Source organism: Doryrhamphus excisus, chromosome 11 (assembly GCF_030265055.1).
Source record: "Doryrhamphus excisus isolate RoL2022-K1 chromosome 11, RoL_Dexc_1.0, whole genome shotgun sequence".
Classification (NCBI taxonomy): Eukaryota; Metazoa; Chordata; class Actinopteri; order Syngnathiformes; family Syngnathidae; genus Doryrhamphus; species Doryrhamphus excisus.
The window spans coordinates 12,082,132-12,104,451 of NC_080476.1; the positions used below are offsets into that span (position 1 = coordinate 12,082,132).

The window sequence follows — 22,320 nt, forward strand, 5'->3', positions numbered from 1 at the left end:
TATGTTGATTTATTAGCATTTTTTTTTACTCCAGTGGCTACATTTGCAGCTACATGATAACCTGTAACATCAGATGAAGTGGATGTGATGCCCCTGTGAAAACAAAACACTGATGAATGGCGCTCCAAAAAATGAGACTAAAAACAAGTTCCGCCTCAGGCTAATGGGGGAGTAATTAAGCTGTGGGACGGCGAGAGCTGGCTGTGTTTGTATAGTTGAACACGTTGGCCTGCAGGGGAGACGGGTATCGTTTTTTTTTTTTTTTGTAAAAGGCGGTAGCATCACTGGAACGCAAGCACTTTGAACCAGCTGTCAGTTCTTGTTGATCAAGACTGAGGCTACTTTAAGCAACCTTGCGTCAGTTACTGTACATCTGGAAGATGCAAAAATGGACCAAACTACTCCCTGTAAGATTTCATCCAGGAAAAACAACCATATTTATAATAATAATAATACATTTTATTTGTATAGCGCTCTTCAGAGTACTCAAAGACACTTTACAGCAGGGGTCTCAAACATGCGGCCCGTGGGCAAAATGTGGCCAGCAGGACATTATTTTGAGGCCCCCGCCTTGATATGAAAGTTTAATGTTAGTGCGGTTTGATAAGTTTGATATGGATGCTGTATGGTATCATGTACCCAGAAAAAATTATTACGTTTGATTAATGTTCATGTTAAAGGTTAAATAACTGTTAATAGTTATCCTCCCTATCCGTGTGGAAGTGGTAAGTTTTTGGCTATTTAAGTTTAAAGGAAATAACTTGGAGGCTACCGTTTAGGTTGCTAGCTCTCTAATTTGCGAGTTAGCATGTGTCTCAAGACCCTGCAGTTGCGCAATATGTTGTAAATAAAAAAAAGTATAAATGTGACTATAGTCGTGTTTTGTCATGTCTACAGGGCTCTAATAATGCTTTGTTCATTTTAATCTGAAAAAAATAATTTGTCTACCCACCAACTATATATGGTTTCTTAAGTTTTTATTATTTGCTGTTTTATTATTATTATTATTATATTTATTTATTTATTACTGATTGATTGATTTTCTTTATTCTTGATTTGTTTATTTATTTTTCATCTTATCTTGTGTAGAAAAATAAAAAAGTAAGATATTTGAGAACAGTGGAATGTTTTATCAGAGCTTTTCTTGTAGAAAATCAGAACCAAAGTTTTACCGCTTATCCTCACAAGGGTCGCAGGCATGCTGGAGCCTATCCCAGATCACATTGTGCAGGCTACAAAAAATGGCCTTTAAGACTTAAGAAAATGAAGAAAGTGTTTCAAACGAAGTGGGGAAGAAGGTCCAACTCCCCCCCCCTAAAAAAAAAATACCACTTCCACACAGAATGAGAGGAGACGCTGTTTTTTCACTCAATCTCAGCCACGGCATGTGTGATCGGCTCTGCTGGCTCAATAGCCAGTCTCCACGCAGTGTGAAAGGTTACATTACTGATGCCTGGTGACCACAATACTGAATATAATTTGTCTTTTAGTATTTTTTGACTAATAATAGGCCATAGTGAACCACAAAACAGCCATCATTATTATTATTTATTATTTACTTTTGGAAAAAATGCATTATCGTGGGGGGGCATAGACCAGCAGTTTAAACAATTTTTAAAGTTGACTATATTGTTCAGTTGTAGCTAATATGGTATTTTTTTTATTTAAATAGAAAAAAAAAACGGGCTGTAATTAGTTTTGGTTTGTCCCTGTGTGAGTCATCCCCGTCCCCGCATTGTTAGTGTTGCCCACAAGCAGTGAGAACTTGTTTTTGTGTGAGTTACACGACACGACACTCGTTTTGTTTCTCCATCAGTCATCTGTCAGCGCTCAGCGTCCCCCCGGATATGTTTCTCTGCACGTCTCTCATATACAGATACATAACCAATGCAGTTGTTTTGTGTACCCAATGTACCCCATCAAAAAAAATATACTCCTTTCCTTGGTTTGCTTTCATTCTCAGCCAATTAGGAGCCTCGGTAAGATTCGCTAGTGAAGGTTTTTAGAGCCGAACCAAAAGCAGGCAGCTGAATATGTACTGTGGTACAGATGTCATCATGAATAAATACTACTATTCCGACAATTCTACTCAGTATGTGTTTTATGTTCCTCTGATTCTACTGGTATCTTCCAACCCGGTTCAAAAGAATGCAGGCGAATTCATTAAAATAGCAACATTTGCCTCGTTCCGCAATGCAATATGGACTGCAGATGCAAAAACCTTAAAGGTCTCCGGTGGCATCTTTATTTTACTGTACAATCCCCCATTAAGAGCAGCCACACAGGTTGTTTATTTCAAAAGGAAATCCATATTTCCATTTGGATGAAAATCACTACCCCCACCCTTATTCCCCACACTCCATATACTTCATGATTAGGGAGCAATTATTCTTATAAATAATGGAGAAATCACTCCCCCCTTGCAATAGCTAAATGGATTTCACTCCAGCCTGAAGAGGAGAAAATAGTGGTGCTGATTTAGGTCTTCTTGCATGTGGCTTTTTTATCTTGTTACTGTGCTGGAATCAAAAGATTAGCAGTTGCATGCCGTCTGGTGAGTCCGTCGCAGGGCACGACTCGGAATCACGTCCAGCTGCTTGGAATTCAGCGATGTGAACCACCATACTACCTACAATTATGTCGATTTTTGTTCTGTACCGCGGCTGAGGTGTTGCTAGGCGGACTACAGTCTGGACTGGTCAGCGGTAGGGTCAGGCACCGAGTCACGAGTACCAATGGGAGCCGGGATATACATTTTCTACTGTTTATCCTTGCAAGGGTCGCAGGGGGTGCTGGAGCCTATCCCAGCTGTCTTCGGGCGAGAGGCGGGATACACCCTGGACTGGTGGCCAGCCAATCAAAGGGCACATATAGACAAACAACCATTCACACTCACATTCATACCTATGGACAATTTGGAGTCACTTAATTAACCTAGCATGTTTTGGGAATGTGGGAGGAAACCCGGAGTACCCGGAGAACACCATGCACGGGAAGAACATGCAAACTCCACACAGAGATGGCCGAGGGTGGAATCAAACTCCGGTCTCCTGGCTGTGAGGCCTGTGCGCCAACCACTCGACCGCTGTGCAGCCTGTACGCAAAACATATGGACATAAAATACAGTCATGAATTCAAATATTTGAAAAAGTGAGGGCAATTCTTAACTTGCAAAGAATAAAATGTAGGCAATTTTAAAATATCCTACCTACAAACATGTACTAATACGAGTTGCAAACAAAAACTCTTTTGAGATGCCAAGCGTCTTCTCGATCCTTGAGGGTGGAATCAAACTCCGGTCTGCGCGTGAACCACTTGGGAGCCGGGACATTCATTCATTCATTTTCTACCGCTTTTCCTCACGAGGGTCGCGGGGGGTGCTGGAGCCTATCCCAGCTGTCTTCGGGCGAGAGGCGGGGTACACCCTGAACTGGTCACCAGCCAATCACAGGGCACATATAGACAAACAACCATTCACACTCACATTCATACCTATGGACAATTTGGAGTCGCTAATTAACCTAGCATGTTTTTGGAATGTGGGAGGAAACCGGAGTACCCGGAGAAAACCCACGCATGCACGGGGAGAACATGCAAACTCCACACAGAGATGGCCGAGGGTGGAATTGAACCCTGGTCTCCTTAGCTGTGAGGTCTGCGCGCTAACCACTCGACCGCCATGCCGCCCGGAGCCGGGACAATCATTCCAATTTTCTCGAGATTTCAATTCCCCGTCTACAGACTGGAAGCAACAGCCGCAAGCACCAACGAGGAAGAACTAACTCTTGTTGGGAGTTACTACCGGTCACTAGTTAGTCCCAGAGCATGACTCAGTAATAGAGCCTATCTGCTTGAAAGTCATCTATTTGAACGAGTTGACTCCCAATAATCTAACTAACTCCAAATGCCTTCAAATGGTTTTGCCAATAATATCCACTGGCATCCATTCAAATACTCAAACCAACAAAGCGCCAGTTGTCCTGTGCCTCTGTGTTTGTCTTGGGGAAGTTTTGGCATTTGGGAGTCAAGAGAAGAAGAGGGCGAGAGCTTCAAATTAAAACCGACAAGGTGCACATGGAGACAAGCCCAGCAGGTTAATGATCACTGTGCCGCCTCAGGCCTCCAACCATCTGCCGGGCGTGTAATGGAAGCCGTCTCAACCCCGTCGAGGTAATTTGGTGACGGGGGTGGCGGAGACGAGCACTCCAGGGGAGAATGCTGATGAAAAGTGAGAGGTGAGGCGAGGTAGTGTGTCACAGGGTTTGGCGTTAATTATGAGCTACAGGTGACGGCGACACATAAACCGGGGCTGCGGATATGGCGGATACGGTCACGGGTGAAAATGTGTTTCATTGCCATATCACCAAGCCGTGAGATATTAGATGGATGAAAGTTGTTTCTTGAAAAGTTTGAGGGAGTTCAGCCATCATTTTTCTGTTTCATTGACTACCTTTATCTACTTTGACGGCTATTCATCATCCACTATGAAAACAAGTTCCACTCAAAGAAGACGCAATGGGATGGGAAAAAGAAAGAAGAGCATTTAGTGTCACCCATGTTTGTGCGTTTTGGGTGTTTTTTTTTCGGGATTGTCAGAATTTTGGTAGACAGAAAACATTACAGGTCCTCTGAGAGAAATACAGGATACAGTAAAAAATATCTGATAATATCAACCGGGGGCGCCACGGCGGTCTAGTGGTTAGCGCGCAGGTTAGCATGAGAAAAAAACTTACTACATTTGCATCACTGCCTCCTCCAAAATCGGAATGACTAAAACAGGGGTCTCAAACACGTGGCCTGCGGGCCGAATGTGGCCCGCAGGACACTAGTTTGAGGCCCCCGCCTTGATATGGTTATCATGTACCCAGAAAAAATTATTACGTTTGATTAATGTTCATGTTAAAGGTTAAATAACTGTTAATAGTTATCCTCCCTATCCGTGTGGAAGTGGTAAGTTTTTGGCTATTTAAGTTTAAAGGAAATAACTTGAAGGCTACCGTTTAGGTCGCTAGCTCTCTCGTTTGCGAGTTAGCATGTGTCTCAAGACCCTGCAGTTGCGCAATATGTTGTAAATAAAAAGAGTATAAATGTGACTATAGTCGTGTTTTGTCATGTCTACAGGGCTCTAATAATGCTTTGTTCATTTTAATCTGAAAAAAATAATTTGTCTACCCACCAACTATATGTGGTTTCTTAAGTTTTTATTATTTGCTGTTTTATTATTAGTAGTATATTTATTTATTACTGATTGATTGATTTTCTTTATTCTTGATTTGTTTATTTATTTTTCATCTTATTTTGTGCAGAAAAATTAAGATATTTGAGAACAGTGGAATGTTTTATCAGAGCTTTTATTGTAGAAAATCAGAACCAAAGCACTGAAAAGGTTTGTATATTTTTCTGTTTTTAATAAATGCGTTTTTTGTTTTTTTTTGGAAAACCTGATGCGGCCCAGCCTTGCCCAGACCCTAGCTCCAGTGGCCCCCAGGTAAATTGAGTTTGAGACCCCTGGACTATAACTTTCCATCTTTGGCGGAGGTCTGCACAGTTCTCCTGAATTTCCGACACAGTCCTTGCATTGGATGTGGTTGTTGTAGCCTATGGATGTGTGATAAATAAATCAGCACACACAGCTTGACATGCAGTCTAGAGAACAACCACCACATTCCCCGGTCTGCCCACCTAGGAATCAGGGGTCCAAGACCCGCCTCGGCTGCCAGACAATGATTTCTATTGTTTTTTTTTTTCTCTTGGCTGCCCTGCTGGTGACACAGCCTGCATTTTCATGATGGCTTATGTAGGAGTTAAATGGAAACACAACGTGGTCATTTCTGCCATTTCAGTAGAAAACCCGCCATATTTTCTTGCTTATTAGTGTTGATGGGTGCCAAATGGGTGCTGTTTGGCGGCTGTTTTGAACCCTTAAAGTGTTGTTTTACCCTGCAGGATGACAGTAACTAAACATGGAGTCGCATGACACAATGCAGAATATACTTCTTTCCACTACCTCCAATATCCATAAAAAATTGTCTATTGTTTATCCTAACAAAGACAATGAGTGTGCTGGCTGGACCATCAAAGCTAGCTTCCTTCAACCTCCAGCATCCCAGCCCGGCGGAGCGAATGTGATCAGTGTGAAGTGTCGAGGAGGCCCTGCAAAGAAAAGGGAAGAGAGGCTTTGTCCTCCCTCGCTGTCAGGCCACAGAACGTATTTGCATTCTCTAATTTGTGTTCTCATTCAAATGCAAATGAAGAAATGAGATGATACTTTTATATATTTACCTTCTGGAAAGCCATTCTACTTTATATTAGTTCTTGCTGGGTGCCCTGCTGTTGCACTCAGTTGAGATCAGCAGGGGGAAAAACATTTTTTTAACATTAACATTCTGCAAAAACATATTTGTCATTAGATATCGAGAGATTATAATTTGACAAAAAAAAAAATTCAGGGGAAAAAACAAGTGGCCGTCTCTTGTGTTCCTGCAGTGATCCCGTGGTGTAAACAAAGAATAATAGGACAATAATAGTGTAAAGCTGACTAGGCTGCACGGTGGTAAAGTGGTTAGCGCGCATGCCTCACAGCTAGGAGACCCAAATTCAATTCCACCCTCGGCCATCTCTGTGTGGAGTTAATTAATTGCTGACTCCAAATTGTCCATAGGTATGAATGTGAGTGTGAATGGTTGTTTGTCTATATGTGCCCTGTGATTGGCTGGCTGGCCACCAGTCCAGGGTGTACCCCGCCTCTCGCCTGAAGACAGCTGGGATAGGCTCCAACATGACCGTGACCTTCATGAGGATAAGCGGTAGAAAATGAATGAATAAAACTGACTATAGGGGTGATATTTAATGACAACAGGGCTCTAATCCATCCATATATCAATTTTCCATACCGCTTATCCTCACTAGGGTATCTAGTGTAGTGTGGATACTAGTGTATCCACACAGATAGGGAGGATAACTATTAACAGTTATTTAACCTTTAACATGAACATTAATCAAACGTAATAATTTTTTCTGGGTACATGATACCATACAGCATCCATATCAAACTTGCGCGGGCCGCACTAACATTAAACTTTCATATCAAGGCAGGGGCCTCAAACTAGTGTCCTGCGGGCCACATTTGGCCCGTGGGCCGCATGTTTGAGACCACTGAAATAGACTACTACTTCTTACTAGTTGAGAATCACTTCTCTAAAATATATTGCCCTTAGAAGAAGATGCAATGCAAACAACATGTGCACATGTGGGTCGCCATGACAACCTAACACACTTCTCCAAGTCCAGCCTCTTTTCCAAAACTCTAAACCACATGTGTGTAATGCGTTCTAAATCTGGCAGGGAGGAAGGCCCGCCAGCAGCAGTTCCACACTCTACAGCAACAGCAAAAAAAAAAAAAAGTGAGACAGTTGGGTCACGGGCGTCCACGAGGCGTTCAGGAAACAGTCCTCACACAGCTCAGAGGGCCAAAAGAGGCGGGGGGCGGGTTTGTTATTGGAAGGACTGGCAAGAGAGAAGCCAGCAAAGACGAGGAGAAGAGAAAGAGAAGAGTTAGAGCTAGAGCAGACTTTTTAAGCCCTGCTTCTATTTTTATCACAAGTCCATTTGGGAGCTCAGGAGGGAGGACAATTATTAAGAGGAGTTAAACAGGAAACAGGACAGGAAAACAAAAAAACAGAAGCAGGGGGGAAGTCATGGTAAGTTTGCTTTCACTCTCTTTGGAGTGCTCATAAAGTGTTGTGGGCGGGGAGGGGTGGACACTAACTTATTCCTTCAAAAAGACGTATTTAACTCTTTCCCGGCATGATCAATTTTAGGATTCTTGTTAGCCAATTTCTTGTTTGTGTTTGTTTTTCTGACTTCTATTTTATTTTTACTCCCTAACCAGCATCAATCACAAAGACCTCTTATATAGTACAAACTTACTTAAGCAATCTTGTTTTGCATTTTTTTTTTGTTTCCATAAATGCAATTTCTTTAAGGACTATAGCTGCTTTTATTTCACCGTAATTTTCTTAAACAACCTTCTTTTCTGATTTGTACTTTGTTTTTTTCCTCACAAACAGGCATCAATCACACTAAACAGCTATAACACGACAGTGTTTTAAGCCAGCGTATTTCCTAGTTTGTTCACTGGGAGTTATTACACGCGGAATGAATTGGAAAACACCTTGAAGTCGAAATTCAGTCTTTGCCTCGTGTTTGTGTTCAATTCCCCAGCATGACCTTTTAGGGACTCGTTTCAAGTCGTGGTAGAAAGAACGTTGTGAAGGTTTTTCCTTTCATATACAGTTGTCCCGGGCGGCACGGGGGTCGAGTGGTTAGCGCAGAGACCTCACAGCAAGGAGGACCAGGGTTCGATTCCACCCTCGGCCATCTCTGTGTGGAGTTTGCGTGTTCTCCCCGTGCATGCGTGGGTTTTCTCCGGGTACTCCGGTTTCCTCCCACATTCCAAAAACATGCTAGGTTAATTGGTGACTCCAAATTGTCCATAGGGATGAATGTGAGTGTGAATGGTTGTTTGTCTATATGTGACCTGTGATTGGCTGGCGACCAGTCCAGGGTGTACCCCGCCTCTCGCCAGAAGACAGCTGGGATAGGCTCCAGCACCCCCGCGACCCTCGTGAGGATGAATGAAAACCTGCCTGGTTTTGGTTCGAATTTCCCAGCTTTACTCTGTATCACAAAAATATATTCATAAATATAATATTTTTTTGTGGTTGAATACAGTCTATGATATCCCCACTTCCTGTTTAATGTCTTTAATGGTTTACTTTCTCTGATTATATTTGCAATATTGGGCAATATGAGTGTAAAGGTGACTATAGGGGTGTTATTTTATGTCTAGAGTGCTCTAATAATGTTTTAAATTGTATTTAGAAAGTCGTGAACAGGTTTTCTGTACTCTAACCACGGAAATATTAGTATTGAAATTCACTTCTTGCATCCCAATTAACCGTGATAAATGAGGGATTGGCTGTATTGCAGGTTTAAATGATCTCACAACAGGCACAATAATCTCGAATAAAAATAACCCAAACCAAACCGAAACTCAACTCTGAACTCCTGGCGTCACTTCCTGTCTGCTCGCCACTCAGCTCATTTATAACAACACACACGAGCGTGAATCTTACTTACTGTACTCTATGTTTACTGCATTGGATAATACAACTATAAAGCTGACTATTGTGTATTAGTACATGTCTAGTTGGCTATAATAGTGTTAAAACAATTTTTAGAAGGTCATAATGAGGTTTTCTACTGTAGGCCCTAATTATGGAAATATTCTATCTATAATAAGGAATTCTACTTTGGGGTCTGGAACCAATTAGTTTGTCATTTCATGAAAGGATTTTTTTTTATTTTTATTTGAACACATTACTCCTAGTTTCGTTTTAGCATGGACTTCCTGTCATACGACACAGAGTTATTTGGGAATGAAGGAATTAAGAAACATACCAAGAAATGAAGTTCTTGACTCACATTAGCATACAGACAGAGAACCAAGGAAAGAACGAGAAGGGGGAGATGTTGGGCAAGTGGGTGGGCTTGAGCGGCCGGCTCCCGGCCACACATTTGGTTTCAATTGCAGTGTACCTCTCGGGGAAACGAGCTGCTATAAATAAGAATGAAAAACGCAGACAGAGGGAAGCTACTTACTGCCCTTTGGAGACTGCAGACAGCCGCCCCGGTGTTAGGGTCACACAGAGAGAGTGGCCGAGCAAAGGAAAAAATATCCAATGTTTGCTTTGAAAGTCTTTTGGGACAAGTTTTGATGGGGTAGAAAGTCATCTTGTACAAACCAAAGATTGGACATTCTCCAGAGAATGTAAATGGAAAGTTGTGAAAAGTAATGATTTGAGTTTTGCAGCATTTGGAAAACTTAATATCTGATTTTTGTGGGGTGCCACCAGAAGTCTAGATATAGTCGAAAACCCTGCTTGTTAGCTAGAACGCAGCAAAGGTATCAAAAAAAAAAGGTGTGATAAGTGACTGTCGAGTCCTACTCTTCCATGACGGCGTTGTCCTTCAGAGTTCAGAGTTGAGTTTCGATTTGGTTTGGGTTATTTTCAGAGCCAAATATTTGGCCGAAATCTCCCGGCAGCAACACAACCAATGTTGTAATGCTGCCAAGGAGTGTAAAGAGGCTACAGTAATCCCTCACCACTTTGTGCTTCAAATTTCACGGCTTCACTCTATTCTAGTTTTTCAAAATATATTATATCAAATATGTTAAATGTTATGTATTTTTTTACTTAAATTAAGAATAAAAAAATAAATAAATAAAATAAAATTTATGACACATTCAAGGACGTTGTGATATATAGTATTGTCCACTGGTCACTAGGTGTCAGTAATATTACAGTAATGAGACAATAGCCACCACACGGAAATAACAACAAGTAACTGAACTCTCATGTTATGTCTTATTTTCTGTTTTTATGTTTACTATAGTATGTTTACTATAGGCACGGTGGTCGAGTGGTTAGCGCGCAGACCTCACAGCTAGGAGACCAGGGTTCAATTCCACCCTCGGCCATCTCTGTGTGGAGTTTGCATGTTCTCCCCGTGCATGCGTGGGGTTTCTCCGGGTACTCCGGTTTCCTCCCACATTCCAAAAACATGCTAGGTTAATTAGCGACTCCAAATTGTCCATAGGTATGAATGTGAGTGTGAATGGTTGTTTGTCTATATGTGCCCTGTAGAAAAGCAGTAGAAAATGAATGAATGTTTACTATACGTATATGTGTTGGGGCTCTAATAGTTTTGCTGTTTAGGACCTTCTAAATATGTTATTTTAATGTTCTAACTATAAAATATTTGAATCCTACTTCACGGAAATTCACTTATCACTTATTCACTCCTCACTCATCACAACAACATCTCTAATATTTGTATGAATAGTCTAAATCAACAGAAAGACAATAAAATACATTATGTATGAGCATTTTAGGTAGAAGAGGTCATCCGAAAACTGGAAGGTTGACGGTTTGTTCCACCAAGCCACTGTCATTGTGTCCCTGGGCAAGGCACTTCACCCACATTGCCACCGGTGCTGCAGTGCTTGCCCATGAGGCCGTTTGCGCAAATTGGCGGTCACGTTTCCATCAGACTACCTCAGAGCAGCTGTGTCTACAGATGTAACTTACCACACACCAGTGTGTGACTGAGGAGTGAATGAATAATGGCTTCACTTCATTGTGAAGTGCTTTGGGTGCCTTGAAAAGCGTTTTTAAACATTATTTCATACATGGGTACAAATAGTGATTAATGATGATTAATCTAATTCCAAAGCCTGAGTTATTACATAAGATGACTTTTCAAACTGCCTATCTCCAATGAACACCACATTCTGGTCAATAGAGCATGATTAAAGTATTTGTCAGCTATTTTCATTTTTATATTTCTTATCACAGGAAGAATTTGAGTGTGATATTTCTGATTTTCCGAGAAGTCTCCACTGCAACATTGACACCTCATTAGTAGCCTGCTCTTACTTATCACACAAAAGCAATTTCTTCAACTAAACCAACATGGAGATGACCAACGCTGCTGCTCTGCAAAAATACAACAAATTGATGCCTCAGGATTCAGCATGAATCTGCTCTCATTATCTCCATATTCACGAGGATTCTTCTGTAGAAGTCTTCGACGGGACTGATGTCCACGCTTGATTAAGCTAATTGAGATGTGAGGCCAGATTTATGCTGAGGATGATCACGAACGAGGAAAGTTGCAGTTGGACAACAGAAAGTTGGCAAACTTTTATTACAATGAACCCGAGTATGTTATGCCTGTGTATACAAATAGGGAATCAATACCTGAATAAAATAATCTAATATTCCAATATGTCCAATATTCTTCAAATACTGATAAACTAAGAAAATAATAGTCAGAAAATCAGGAGAAATTCCAACTGTTATAACATGCCCAGTTATAAAGGTACCATATTAGGCAAAATTGACTCATTAATGATGGATCTGTAATATGCAACCCAGAGCCTGTTTATGAGCATCGTATGTTGGTAAAATCTATCATCTCCCACCCATTCTACACATCTTCAATTCTATGTCTATTTTGAAAAAATGGAGGAAGGTGAAATGGCAATTTCATGTTTGGAACTGTTACATTTGTGATGTATATTTGTGATAAAATGAATCTAAAGATGCAAAAAACCCGACACCAATACCATGGTTTTCTTGTGTGGCCTCTGACGCTAACTGCTACACAAATAACATCGGCAACGTCCGGCAACTTTGCAAATCCGATGAAAATAACAACATTTCCTGTATACAAGCCGCTACTTTTTTTCATAAACTTTGATTCCTGTGGCTCATTTATGAGCATTTTCTAATTTCATGATATCTCCTATACGTCAGAAGTACTGCTATTTGTATTTAAGCAATTTGCATTCAACCCATTGGAAATGGAAGGGTGTCATTTCTAAATGTAACCTTAAAAATAAAAATGTAAAATGTAACTTACGGTGTCATCTTTCAAAGAATGCTAAAATCATCACACAGCAATTTAACACACAAAAGGTTCCTTTTTATTTTTTTAATTTGTCTTGTATATTTCTTAGCTACTCTTTGAATGTTTTTTTGAATTCTTTGTAAGATGACAACATGAGACAGACTGTTATATTGACTAATGACCTTCCTGTGATTTCTGATGTGTTGACAAATTTATTGTGAGTTTTCTCATAGTTCATGATTGGTTCCTGTCTACGGACTTGGGCGTGCAACAATCTTGAAGCTAGCCGATACAGTATACAATGTCATAGACAAACAAGGATAAACAGTTCACAAAAGAGCCTGCCCCCAATAGGGCTTACTAATAGGACTTAGAAACTGGATGTAGCGTCAAGACTAAATTTCAATATTCTGCTGTAGGACCTTTGAGACTTATGCACAAGTCAAATGTACCCCAGAATAAAACAAAAAAAAGTTAGCTGTCCACCATCAGTCATTTAAAGCCCACTTGTTTCAAAGTATATGGAAACTCCTCAGTGTGTTAACCTACTGCCCCCACCCACCCACCCACCCCCTCAGCAGCTGTCACACCACACACTTTAAAAACGTCTGCAAATAGAATCCACTCCCCAAATACCCTACGCCCTTCCAGCCCTTGACCGCGACTCCGCGTCTCCGTCTCAATGTTATTCATACCGTCTCGCTGCTTCAAGTGGGACCACCCGCCAAAAACGCCATCATTCTGGAGGGTTACTCACTCTAAAGGCACAAATTTGTTAATATTTCAGGTAGTCCTTAAAAGGTGTCCTCGGTGAAACAACGGTTTCAATGTCCAAAACCGACTCTCTTTTTGGGACATTTATGACCGCTTTGATGTATTGCTTTGTTTTCTTTCCCTGCACCTGATTTTCACTTTGTTTTTTCTTGGGTAGTTTCTTCAGGGGTTTGTCCTTCAATGCGTTCAGTCTATGCCGAGTAAACACGCGGTGAGACGTACTAAGGAGTTTTGGAGTACCCAAGTGCATTCATGTCGCTGGGTTGGACGCTAAAGGTTGTTAGGGACACTTTCAAAAAAAGACAAAATAGCAGATTTGGAAATTGTAGACTCAAAAACGACCCTGAAGGGGACGTTTTTGGGAATTGATCAGGCAGTAGAATGGTTTTAGTAATATTAAAAAAAATTCAGAGTCATTTGTTTTGCTGACAATTGCTTTCTGATGCAATTGGTTTTATATATATAATACTATATAATATTAATATTATATATATATTATATTAACTATATAATATAATATTATATAATACTGGTTTTATGGGAAAATTGTTACGAGCAGGCAAGGTCGTGACCCCAAGATGCAGACACAGCAACGTTTTGCAGGTAAAAATAATAATTTTAATAAAGGTAGGAAACAAAACAACTCATCAACGACTAGCGTCATCAGTCAAGGAACCAAAACAACACACCTGAACCTAAATAGTTGAAAGGAAATTGGTAACAGGTGTGGAAGAAAGGAGGACAGGAACTGAGCCACAACAGGAAGTGAATGGGAAAATAAGAGCGTCTAAAGAGGGACTAAATGGCAGACAAAATAAGAGCATAGAAGCGGTAGACAAAAAAGGAGGAAAATATAAAGAGCTGTCACAAGGGGGTGAAGTCCAGATCGTGACAAAAATAACATCATAAATGCTTCAAGTCTGTGGCTGTAGTCAACCTCCAGCTGAAAACGAATGGAGATGTGTGAAAATCTTAGGCCGCCATGATATTGTCACTGAATAGAAGTAGTTTTAACCCTGTCAGGTCAGTTCGAGGATTTAACAAAGCTTTGATGCTTTGACGGATGTTTACACTTCAATGTCACCTCATTAAAAGTCATACGATGACCATACATCTTCTGTCCTGAAACTGACGCCCCCCCACCCCGGTCTCATTTATTAGGCAACTCTGTAACCACCGCCTCATTGTCTCAGCGTTTATAGCCATCTTTTGTTTGCTGCATCACGTCGCCTGACAGTGGAGCCAGACCGATGGCCACTTAACATGAACATTATAATTTCAGGCTCAGGCTAGCAAACGGCACACAGCATGGCGCATACCAATGATCAGTCAGCGAGCTTACACAAAACAACGCCAACAACTGGACCTTTAAATCGTGTTGAAAGTACACTTAAGATAAAACAGCCAGACAAGCAGTGTCCATTTGTGTGTTGGAATTGAGTCCAAAATGTGCATGTTTTGCATCCAGTACCAAGTTTGGGTCATGCGTAAATAATAGGAAAATAGCCTCACAATGGACGCATGTTTTTTATGTGGGTGAGATAACAAACAAGTAGAAAATAAAATGAAATTTCCGCCTCCACGCTTCTGCTTGGTTTGAACCCACCACTAATAATGTTCTCTAATCTTTGTGGGTGGTAGAAGTAATGTGGGCTTTATTTAATTGTATTTTTGGCCTGTATTATGGTAAAAAAAAACTCCAGAATTAACACAATCTGCTACATGATGCTTAAATGTTTCACTGAGGTAAATATAATTAGGAATCGATTGTGTATTGCATTGTAATAATTGTATTAATTGAGGTTTTCTTCCTAATTAATGTAATATTTACATAGTTTAGAGCAGAGAAACCTGCTATAAATAGTTTTTTAACATTATTAGAGCTCTCTAGACATGAACTAACACCCCTATAGTCACCAATAAACTCGTATTTCCCAATATAGTAGACATGACAAGAGTAAATAAGCCATTTCAGACAGTTGGGTGTTGAGAGTTGAGTTTTAGGTTGCCGTGGGTTACAGAGATTTTTTTTTAGGGATTGTTCTGCATGCAAGATATTCATTCATTCATTCATTTTCTACTGCTTTTCCTCACGAGGGTCGCAGGGGTGCTGGAGCCTATCCTAGCTGTCTTCGGGCGAGAGGTGGGGTACAACCTGGACTGGTCGCCAGCCAATCACAGGGCACATATAGACAAACAACCATTCACACTCACATTCATAGCTATGGACAATTTGGAGTCGCTAATTAACCTAGCATGTTTTTGGAATGTGGGAGTACTCGGAGAAAACCCACGGGGAGAACATGCAAACTCCACACAGAGATGGCCGAGGGTGGAATTGAACCCTGGTCTCCTAGCTGTGAGGTCTGCACGCTAACCACTCGACCACCGTGCTGCAAGATAATACAAAGATAATAAAAGCATGTTGTTCCGGCGTTCTGTCTCACTGAACAGTACAGTACAGTAACATTACTGACCCCTAGTGACCAGTGCAGAATATTACACATCATTCACTGTGTCTTTTAATGTGTCTTCTGAATGCCTGGTATTTGTGTTTTTGTTCATTTAGCCATTTTAGCTGTTTTTCTGACATAAATATGACTACTAGCTCGTTAGTGGTTCGCATAAGAAGCTAATGTAGCGCGTGTTAGCCACACAGAAATTTCCAGAATATGCAAAAGTTCTATATTTAAATATTAAGGAGTTACAAACAATACAGCACTAATATTGTATTTGTGTAATTGGAGTATTCGTCACTACCACTAAAGGTGATGTAGATGTGTATTTCCTTTATTGCTTACTTTTATCTCCTTTCAAATGATTTAAAACCCAATTTCTTTCAGCACAGTCATTTATTGTTCAATGGCGATTAATTAACTTTAAGCGTAGAGTGTTTGTGCCGGCTAAAAGGAGTGTTTTATAAACTTTTTTTTCAGCGTAGAAACCATCCGTTTGGCTCAAAGCAATTACATTGTGTTGTTAATTATCGAGATACCGATGGAAATTAATCACAGTGAAAATGAAATGTTGCGTACATGGTATCTTCACGCTCCCCCGTGGGCCAATCGCTACACTTTAATGGAAAAATGGTGTTGAGATAAAGATGGAGACGTCACACGGAGGGGCAGGTCAACTCCACGTTGCTTACCCCCCCACGCAAGAAAGACAGTGATGCTAAATTGCTTTTCCCTTATTTTCTTCCCTTGTTTTTATTTATTTATTTATTTATCGCTCTTTTGTATTCACGCTTCCCCACTTGGTCCCTGGCGGTGAGAGGCTAACCTCTTCATCATCATTGTGTCATGAACCATAAACACTCATATGCTCATAGGTGGAGAAGCCTCCAGGCGAGAAAGCAGCACAGAAATAATAATAATAACACAACAGCGGAACCTCGCTTTTAGAACACATCGTCAAATCTGGAGTATCAGCGACATTTTATGGGTAAAAATGTCATATCATGAGGGGGTCGGCATATCATGCATCATCATCATGACCGGTGACATGAGTTGAGGTTCATGGCTGGTGAGGCACTGCCTACTTTGAAGCTAGTTTTTTTTTTTTTTTTAACGTTAATACAGTGTTTTTTTGAATGAATGAATGGTTGTTTGTCTATATGTGCCCTGTGATTGGCTGGCGACCAGTCCAGGGTGTACCCCGCCTCTCACCCCCAAGACAGCTGGGATAGGCTCCAGCACCCCCTGCGACCCTCGTGAGGATAAGCGGTAGAAAATGAATGAATGAACGATATTTAGCTAACAGCATTTTAAAGCTAGCAGAGAGCCAAAAAAAGGACGCCATGATTGTTTGGGTTTTTCTCCCTTTCAAGGTATAAATTTGAACAGTTTTTGCCATAAAACCAAAAACAACATAATTTGTTCTTGGAGGAGAGTTATCACACTAATTGCTATGTGTTGTTGTATATTCCCCAAACTCTCTTTTTTGGTTTGCTTTGGAGGTTTATTTTTTGTGCTCAGCTTAATTTAAGTCCAAAATGTCTTCATCACAACAGGGCGCGGGTTCAGAGTAAGCCTGGCAACGTCACTTCCACTTCTCTCAGATGCTCAGATGGTTTCTGTACAAATGTCTCTTGTCATCCTATCTGGTTCTGTCCATGCTGAATCTAATCCAGGATCAAACCCGGGATGAAGTCAGTTTCCGTGGCGTTAGCAATGGTGACGTTAGTTCATTATCGTGTTGCCTGGGGCGTGCCAGTTTTAAAAAACGCATGTGATGACAATCTGTGTGTTTTCTCTCTTCATTAGCTCAGCTGTAACATGGAAGCCTTGAAAGTAGTCTGGACTCTGCCAAATGATCCTCATTAAGTGCGGCGTCGTGCCGCTGACGAGCGTGTTAAAGCGACTTAGCATACACAACAAAGACACAAAAACATCCTCTGCTTGTGCACCAGATTAGGAATAAACATAATAGACAGAATGAGGAAGTTACTCATCTATTTAAGCACATTTTAGCCTGCAGCTTCGCTTTCTGGTTTTTTTTTTCTTGTTTTTTTTCTTTCGTTCTTATTGTTATGGAAAGCAGATTTGTTGGGACAAAACTCGTTATTCTGTTTACTGTGATTTGGGAGGCGTTTTAGTGTCTGTAAGTATTAAGCACGCTTGGCTCATCTGCAAAGGGCCAGCAAGTAAGGACAATAAAACCTGGCTGGTAATGATGAGAAAAAAAGGCTACTGCTGAGTAAAAAAAAAAAAAAAAAGAAAAAAAAAAAAATCTGTTGTTCACATTTGTGTTTATCTCCAGCAATCATTCAGGAACATAAAAAGAGGATTTGATGTTGAATTTTAGCATCTCTGAATGTCCTTATGTTGTTATTCCAGCGGTAAAATGGAAAGAAACAAAGCCCAGCAATCGGCATACAAACATACGGCCATAGAGGAGACCCATTCATCAATCCATTTTCTATATCGCTTGCCCTCATTACGGTCACGGGTCAGCTGGATCCCATTCCAACTGACTTTAGGTGAGAGGTGGGGGGCACAATGCGGTTCAAAACTGAACTAATGAATAAAATGATGGCCCATTGTAAGTCAAATATATTGAAATACAAGTGACATGTAGTATTCTGGACGCAAAACATTGATGAGACATGACGTTCCATCACATTACCATCACCGTAGAGTAAAAAAAAAAGTTATCCTCCCATTATGTGTGGAAGTGGTAAATGTTTTGCTTCTTACTTTCTCCTTCTTCCCCCCTTTGTGTGAAAGTTTAGCACAAATAAATTGGATGCTAACTGTGTGGAGTTTGCATGTTCTCCCCGTGCATACGTGGGTTTTCTCCGGGTACTCCGGTTTCCTCCCACATTCCAAAAACATGCTAGGTTAATTAGCGACTCCAAATTGTCCATAGGTATGAATGTGAGTGTGAATGGTTGTTTGTCTATATGTGCCCTGTGATTGGCTGGCGACCAGTCCAGGGTGTACCCCGCCTCTCGCCCAAAGACAGCTGGGATAGGCTCCAGCACCCCTGCGACCCTCGTGAGGATAAGCAGTAGAAAATGAATGAATGAATGAACTTGTTAGCTTGCTAGCATGCTCTACTTAAGGCCGTGGCAGTGATGCCATAGTCCATGCAATAGGAATGTGGTGTAAGCAAATAATTATAGTGACTGTAGGGGTGTTATTTTAATATCTACAGGGCTCTACTAATGGTTATTCATTCATTTTCTACCTCTTATCCCCACGAGGGTCGCGGGGGTGCTGGAGCCTATCCCAGCTGGGTACACCCTGGACTGGTCGCCAGCCAATCACAGGGCACATATAGACAAACAACCATTCACACTCACATTCATACCTATGGACAATTTGGAGTCGCTAATTAACCTAGCATGTTTTTGGAATGTGGGAGGAAACCGGAGTACCCAGAGACAACCCACGCATGCACGGGGAGAACATGCAAACTCCAAAGGTGGAATTGAACTTGGGTCTCCTAGCTGTGAGGCCTGCGTGCTAACCACTCATCCACCACTCTAAACCAGTTTTAGAATAGTAAATGTAAACTCTCAAGCTCAGCTGGATTGAAATTACTTTGCTCGCCATTGGAAAAAAAAACACATCAGCCAAATTCTAAGCGCATTCCTGTCAGAGAACCGTAACAGACAGTTTAGTTAGCGATAGTGTTGATTCATTGGCCCATACGCTGAGCATAACTCCATTATGTCTCGTCTGCCCCGTCGATGTGCTGATAGCGATTAATGATCATTCTAATTGTGTGACTGTGAGGATGAGGAGGCACTTCAAGCGCCGCCGTAATGGCCCTAATAACTCTCTGGCTAAAATACAATTTACAGTCCACGCTGGTTTAGGAGTGTACGTGCCGCCACCGGCCACAGGAGTGAATTGTTTTTGACAACAGCACGCATTAGCTGCTAACTGAAACAAATGGCCTAAGACAAGGAGGCGCCCGGCTCGGGTTTTCATTGGGATTTGACGGCAGATGAAGAGAATGATGGACAAGAAGGAGATGAAGAGGCGGGAGAGGAAAAGCGAACAGTGGAAATTCTGATTATTCGCACTAGCTTCAACTTTGGCGGGGGGAGGATTTGGGGGGGGTAATCCACGTGGAGAGAAACAAAGGCGTGATGACAACTTGGCATTTTTTGGAGGCTATTTTTAATAGCTTTATCGCCTCAAGCACTAAAAAAATAATAATACCGTTTGATTAGATTTTAATTTCCATTGAGTGAAATGAAGACTTGATGGGAGGGAAACAAATTAGAGGCAAAACAAAGTATTGGATCATGTTTCTGCTGTTCAACCAACCAGAGGGTGAAGGAAGCCAGAATCCAAAACAAAGCGTGGCTCTGATTACATAGTAGGAAATGAGCTTTTACAAAATGTTATTGGCTGATTGGTGATTGCCAAACAGCAAGGCAGCTGCCCATTAGGCCTTTTTATAGTCTGCTTGTGGATCAGTACCAGGACCTGCTGTTGGCCAATGACCGCTTTCCTCTCTGCTGCATTGAAAGTATGATGGCCGAGAGCCGGGGGGCGGTTTATAATGCAGCGAGGTTTAACTTGTGGATGAGCAGAGCTTTGGAAATATGATAGGACCAGCTGACTTCCTGGTCCAAATCCAATGGGAACACTTTTTCTAGTAAAAAAGGAGCCTGAGCTTTTTTTCCTGTCACTCACATACACCACTCAACCTGGAGTTATGGTTGAATGAAAGTGTCTCGGTGACAATCTGTTATTCATTCATTCATTCATTTTCTACCACTTTGGGCGAGAGGCGGGGTACACCCTGGACTGGTTCACCAGCCAATCACAGGGCACATATAGACAAACAACCATTCACACTCACATTCATACCTATGGACAATTTGGAGTCGCTAATTAACCTAGCATGTTTTTGGAATGTGGGAGGAAACCGGAGTACCCGGAGAAAACCCACACATGCATGGGGAGAACATGCAAACTCCACACAGTGATGGCCGAGGGTGGAATTGAACCCTGGTCTGTGCGCTAACCACTCGATCGCCGTGCCGCCCCTAACAAGTTAGCATCCAATTTATTTGTGCTAAACTTAAAGGATTTCAAACAAAGGGGGGGGGGGAGAAGGAGAAAGTAAGAAGCCAAAAATGTACCACTTCCACACATAATGGGAGGATAACTTTTTTTTTTTTACTCTATGGTGATGGTAATGTGATGGAAAGTCATGTCTCATCAATGTTTTGCATCATTACTATGATGCCTGGTACCTGGAGAATACCCACGCATGCACGGGGAGAACATGCAAACTCCACACAGAGATGGGCGAGGGTGGAATTGAACCCTGGTCTCCTTGCTGTGAGGTCTGACAATCTGTTATGTTCATGCAAGAAAAAAAAATGTTCTTGAAAAATGCTTTGAGGTTGACATGACGCTGCAGTCGTCAAAACATCACTTCATGCAGGATTCATGTGTCAAGGGCCAATTAGCAGAGCCGCATCTCTCGCCTCTCGAAATGTCAACAAGAAGACTGAATAACCGTACTTGATGCTAGCTGCTAAAATTCAGCGCAAAGTCGGTCCACAAGGACCAAAAGTCACTTTAACTTACGAGACTGTCGTATCAATTAGGCGCCCGAGTAGAAGTCATTTGCATAATGAGGTCGCTAATGTCGCTGTAAGAGCAGCGCCGGCTTTGTAATTAACGACAAAATGCTGACTTGCCCTGAGTCATGGTGACCTCCTCCCTCTGTGTCCTTCACCAGATGACCCAGGAACAGTGCAGTCATAGGAACAATGTCCAGACATCAGAGAAACCACAAGTGTACAAAGTGGGAATCTACGGCTGGAGGAAACGCTGCCTTTACTTCTTTGTGCTGCTGCTGATGATCCTCATCCTCATCAACCTGGCGCTCACCATCTGGATCCTCAAGGTCATGAACTTCACCATCGTGAGTACGCTTTTGATTACTTGAACACAGAGGCGCTATGCTGTTTTTTTTATGGACTGGCTGTAAAAAGACGGGTTAAAGATTCTTTACATGCCACTTCTGCTGGTTTTTAAGAAGTTACCCTAAAAAGCTAGTCAAAGATCCTCTACTGTAGGGATGGGTTAATCGCGCGTCAAGAGGCAACCTGTAGCTTGTACGAAAAAACATTCCAAACAACACAAGACGTACAGTAAGTATGACAATCAAATAAACAAAAAAAACACCCATATATTCCTGCCGCAAAGCATGCTGGGTAGCCTTTGGTACTCTTTCTCCCAACATTTTTCCACGTGTTTTTGCTTGATTTCAAAATAAGTATAAGTAAAGAATATATATATATATATATATATATATATATATATATATATATATATATATATATATATATATATATATATATATATATATATATATATATATATATATATGTAAGTAAAAAAGAAGGACGTAATATACGATTTATAGCCAATGTTTTATTGTTCATAGTTTATATTGTTGTTGCAGCTGGACTACCCAGCATGCCTTGCTAGAGCTTGTAATTATCTATTGTAAGTTACGTGTAATCTTTAGTGATTGGATTGTCGCGTAGTTGACTTATGTGATGCGTTAACTCTTTTCGTTGCACCGTGA

General features: G+C 41.2%; 2 protein-coding genes across 8 annotated transcripts in view; one reads left to right on the top strand and one right to left on the bottom strand.

Moving 5' to 3' along the window:
* sgcd (sarcoglycan, delta (dystrophin-associated glycoprotein)) overlaps positions 1-22,320 on the top strand; it is a 153,702-nt gene that overhangs the window by 69,028 nt on the left and 62,354 nt on the right. The window contains exons 1-2 of one of the 3 annotated variants that reach the window (XM_058086772.1): positions 7,200-7,700; positions 21,466-21,651. In XM_058086772.1, coding sequence (XP_057942755.1) covers positions 7,698-7,700; positions 21,466-21,651 — 189 coding nt within the window. In that variant the 5' untranslated portion in view covers positions 7,200-7,697. Of the gene's footprint in view, positions 1-7,199; positions 7,701-21,465; positions 21,652-22,320 lie in introns of those variants that run through there. The other 2 variants (XM_058086771.1, XM_058086773.1) reach the window with 2 other exon arrangements.
* Positions 1-22,320, bottom strand: part of LOC131138124 (uncharacterized) — a 141,042-nt gene that overhangs the window by 11,762 nt on the left and 106,960 nt on the right. The window contains exon 5 of one of the 5 annotated variants that reach the window (XR_009132043.1): positions 1,217-3,094. The exons of 2 other annotated variants lie outside the window; for them this stretch is intronic. Coding sequence is in view for 2 of the 3 variants with exons in the window: in XM_058086777.1 (XP_057942760.1) it covers positions 6,092-6,153 (62 nt within the window). In the remaining variant the exon portion in view is untranslated. Of the gene's footprint in view, positions 1-1,216; positions 3,095-5,168; positions 6,154-13,790; positions 14,195-22,320 lie in introns of those variants that run through there. 2 more of the 5 variants (XM_058086777.1, XM_058086779.1) reach the window with 2 other exon arrangements.